The following is a 4757-nucleotide window of genomic DNA, read 5'->3' on the forward strand; positions in this document are numbered from 1 at the left end:
TATGTAAATATAAAACGAATTATTTAATATATATATATATATATATATATATATATATATATATATATATATATATATATATATTTTTACGTTAATTAATAGAGAACTGCTGATATTTAGAAAATATCACAATAATATCAGGAGATTTTCAAAATCTTAGCCATATAAGAGCACTGGATTACTTATGAAAGAGATAATACAAGAAAGAGGAAGAACAACTATTTCTAACCCTAGTAACAAGTTTCTTAAAATGAATAAAAAGAGTAGAAATCTCTCACACAAATCCATTTTCTAAGGGAAGTTCATATGATTGATTCTCTCCACATCTAGTCACTTCTTCTTCTCCTTGATGCAATGAAGCACTAAAAGAAGGAGCTACATGAACAGTAGAGTACACCTTACTACCACCCAATGAAAACCCACATGGCCCACTTCTCCCATGATGGCCATGATCTTCAGATCCACCGTCCAAATTCACACTACTATCATGAGATGAACAAACTATTGTTTCATGTACACATGAACTGATGTCATTGAAACCATAATCATCTAATCTCTTTTCATGATCTTTTGTAACATGGGCATGCAAGGATGTGGCCTTTGCATGGCTTCTCATGATTGCATGGTGGAGGAGTTGATAAAATCTAGGGTTTTTTGATAGAATGGTACACTTCCTTTCAAGGGTCATGTTGGTGTCATTGGAAGGGAAGTTGGTCTTTGCATTCCTACCTCTTAGAAGCCTTGCAGCATTGTCATAAGCCATGGCAGCATCTTCAGCTCTATCAAAGGTTCCTAACCATAGCCTCAGCTTCTGTGAAGTGTCTTTAATCTCAGCCACCCACCTTCCTGAGGGCCTCTGTCTCACACCAAGGAACCTTGTATGGGTGTGGCGTTTCTTGGGGGGCTTTGAACTTGTTTTGGATGGACATCCTTCAGGTTTTGAGGGTGGATTTGCACATAATTCTTCTGTTTGTGGTGAGATCTCCTGGCCATTGATGCAGTCCATGAGAGAGAGAGAGAGAGAGAGAGAGTTAAATTGGAAATATAACCATTCATATATAATGGGGCAGCAGTGGGGCCCACATGATGTATTCACGACATCAGACCGGTCATCTGATGTGTTGCCTTCCGTTACATTCACGACTCAAAATGAAACTCAGGTGAGCTACAGAACAGTAGACAAGTTGAGAGGAAATGCCCTCCCTTGATTTGAGTGGGGCCCAACGTGTTGTGTATATGGAATCCAGACCGTCCAGACCTTAAATCATCCCTAGATGAAGTTTTAGGAAAAAAATGAAGGCTGTTCCGAAACTAAGGCGGGCCCCTTACTGAGAATCAAGGGTGGGCGTTTCCCACCTTGTTTCCTATTCCGTGGCCCATCAAAGGTTTAGATCGAAAATATCTTCAGATATTTGGTGTAATCTGAGGGGATGCATCCGATGGATGGGTGGGATGTGGAACATGCACCACTTGGACCCAACATCTACCCGTTATCATTATAAGTTTATGGTGGTAACGGTACCACTGGAGCTCACATAAGAGGCTACTGAGGTTAATTTGGCAGCTGCCACATGCATCACACGTGCCTATCTTAAAAGTTCGTGGGAAATCTCAACATTGCATAAGGTGGAACTCACACATCAAGGTGGGCCACACACAGCTCGAACATATGATTATTACAATACCTTGGAATATATGTTTCATTCTCTTAAAAATAAAAAATAAATAAATAAATAAACTTTGAGGTTGGGATTTGGATTATTATTTGATTTGGTATTATCATCAAGACCTGATCATTCCAGCAGCCATGGCATATTCTCATTGGATATGTAGTTTTAAAATGCCATTTAGTTTAAAAGAAATTACGAAATTGACACTGTAATGATACTCTTGCAGTCTATGATAGTCAATATGCCAGCATTGAAAAATAGTACACATAGCCTATGTTAACTTAAATTAAAGATTCCAAATTGTTGAACACTCTATGGGTAGGTTACCATCCCAATATCAGATTTTTTGGGCCATCTTAAACTATTATATGTTTGTACTTGTTTGATGAATTTATAGAGTTGGCTATTTGTCTTATCAACTGTTCAGTAAATGTCACCCGTCTACTAGTTTCAACGGTTCACTTGTACAGTAGAATGGATCAATCTGAACAGTTCATTAAGTTCATAGATAGCCCCGATCTTCGCATGATCCAATCCATCCTTTCTTTGGCCCTATTTTCTATAGCCATTCTATTTCCAAACAGAAGCTATGTTTAGAATCATAAGATGATTCCTAACAAATTGATGAATCAATTGCTGATTGGGCCTACTTTGGTGCGAATGATATTGAGTGTTCATATGAGAGGTCATTGATGAAATGGTTGGTTTTGGTCAAATTGTATAATGTTTGTATGGTAGCATGACATGGTTAGTATTGGTTAAATTGTCTAATGTTTGTATGGTAGCTTGTAGAAAATGTTTTAGACCTAATGAACAGTCTATAATATAAAGCAGATGAAAACGTATTCTTAATATATTGGACCAAAAGAAATCCAAACAAAAGCCAAACTAATCCATAAAATCCAAGCGTAATTTTAGGGCATGACATAATTAGACCTAGATATATTCAAATTGAAAAAATTGCCTCCAAGTATAGAGAAATTGTCATTCGAATAAAATAGGTGTGACTTTTGATCTGATTGCTATCACGGAATGGACGACCTATCGATCCTTACATAGTAGGCCTTCTAAGGTCAACCAATGGATTAAATTGGTCCATTTCGGAAGAAAATGCATCCTTTCAATTTAAAATTTTAATTTAAAAGAAGAAAATTACTATTTTTAGCAATTTTAAATTTAATCATATCTTTTTATTTTTAGATTTTTATTGTCTTTTTTTAAAAATTATTTCTAATTATGTTAAGAGTCCTCTAGTAAAGTAAGTTTAGACATTTCTATTTTTAGCAAAATTTATTATTTCAAGTAATTAATGTTCTAATCGGGTTTTTGTTAGGGTTTGAAGATTTACTAGCAGGCCTTATAGGTCGACCAACCTGGTAGTAGATTGAATCGGTCTGTTTCATGAGAAAATGCATTCTTTCAATTCAAAATTATAATTTTTTAAAATAAAATTACTATTTTTAATAATTTTAAAATTTATTATATATTTTTTTAATTTAATGTTACTGATTTTTTTAGAAATTACTTCAGTTAAAGAGTCCTCCAGTAAAGTAAATTCAGATGTTTCTATTTTTAATAAAATTTACTATTTCAAATAATTTATGTTCTAATTGAATTAGGGCTTTTGTTAGGTTTGAATCCTTCATGTAAGAGGTGCAATCAATTATAATTAAATAATATAATTTCAAGATTCTCTTTTTTATCTCATGGATTCTAGATTATTATGTAGATTCAAGTTTCGCCAATTCGAGGAAGAGATTCCACCTGCTGTTTCATTCCCTTCCTTGTGTCAATGATCTGGATCCATGAATCACGCTGTCCAACCTGTGTATCAACCATCACACCAGAGTATCAAGTTTTCAGCTGTGGAACCCGTCAAATCCACACCATAGAAATATGAAAATCATTTTAGACCGTTTGAATCATGGACCCCGTAAGGGATGGATGCATATGTTAATTAGAGAGTAAAAGCATTAGATTAAATTGGTGAGTCCAATTTCTGGTAACAACCCCATTTGAGCTAGTGTCCCATCCTTTAAACCATTGATCTTGTTAGCGATGGATCAATGGTCAGATCATCATACACGTACACCACGTGTACAGTATATAAAGTGGGAGCACATAACTTTCATACACCCGAGTGGACTGGATCTCTTTCCCATCCATCATGCCCGCACGTGCCTTTTTCTAATTTATGATTTAGCCAAATCGAAATATCCTGTTCTAGAATAACAAAGGACAAAAGGGGGGCCCCACCCATAATCACCTAAGTAAAAACAACCTTCCAGAAAACGACCAAAGAGCCCTCAACCCATCTTCGCGCCAAACTCCAATAACTCAAAAACTGGTGGGCATTTTGGTCATTTTGATCTTGGATGTTGTAATATAGAGTAGATTAGTGAGTGGAGTACCCTCCAAAGAAAAGAGCTCTCACATTCTGATTAAAACTATCATTATTCAGAAATGATCATGTACAGCCGTCTGTACCATAACCTTTCCGTACTGCACCATTTTCCTGCCAACCTATCATATGTGTGGGAAATCTCAGCCATGAAAATTGTCTATCCCATCAACACTATCACCGTACTTGAAACTGGGGCAAATCCAGTCATCAATTGGGCCAAAAATGAATGTTAGTTCAGATCACCGTCCATCCATGATTTCTATGATGTGACCTGTTGGATAGATGAAACAGCTCCAATTTCACATCAGTTGATCTCACCATGGTTGTCTGGCCTTTTCAACGGATCAGATTTCCCCATGTTGATGCATGGGACAGAAAAAGTGTAGAATACAGTAAGCTCATGATACTGATGGCCAGTACCTGACCATTTCTCCCATTAATATTATTAATTACATTATACTAAGTTGGTTAGCCCAATTAATACCCATGTGACGTACATCCAATAGCTTAAAAACAAAACCCACACCTCAAAAGTGCTGAAATAAGCATTCCCTAGTGTTTCTTTCTAGGTCAAATATCAGCATAGTTCAACACCGTTTATTAAACGGTCGTGATTGCTGCACACGTATCATGCGTGCACCAACATGGCCTGAAAATTAAAGAAGTCCAATGATCCTAACCTT

At 36.2% G+C, this 4757-nt stretch overlaps 1 protein-coding gene across 1 annotated transcript; it reads right to left on the minus strand.

Moving 5' to 3' along the window:
• Positions 1-274: 274 nt before the first annotated feature.
• LOC131255062 (ethylene-responsive transcription factor ERF003-like) lies at positions 275-1006 on the minus strand. Its single transcript, XM_058255760.1, has one exon. It carries the CDS (start codon positions 1004-1006, stop codon positions 275-277), a length of 732 nt encoding a protein of 243 aa, XP_058111743.1.
• Positions 1007-4757: the final 3751 nt, after the last annotated feature.

This window comes from Magnolia sinica, chromosome 9 (assembly GCF_029962835.1).
Source record: "Magnolia sinica isolate HGM2019 chromosome 9, MsV1, whole genome shotgun sequence".
NCBI classification, from domain to species: Eukaryota; Viridiplantae; Streptophyta; class Magnoliopsida; order Magnoliales; family Magnoliaceae; genus Magnolia; species Magnolia sinica.

Coding starts and splice junctions, on each gene's coding strand:
- LOC131255062 (XM_058255760.1), bottom strand. CDS start 1,006: ATGGACTGCATCAATGGCCAGGAGATCTCACCACAAACAGAAGAATTA.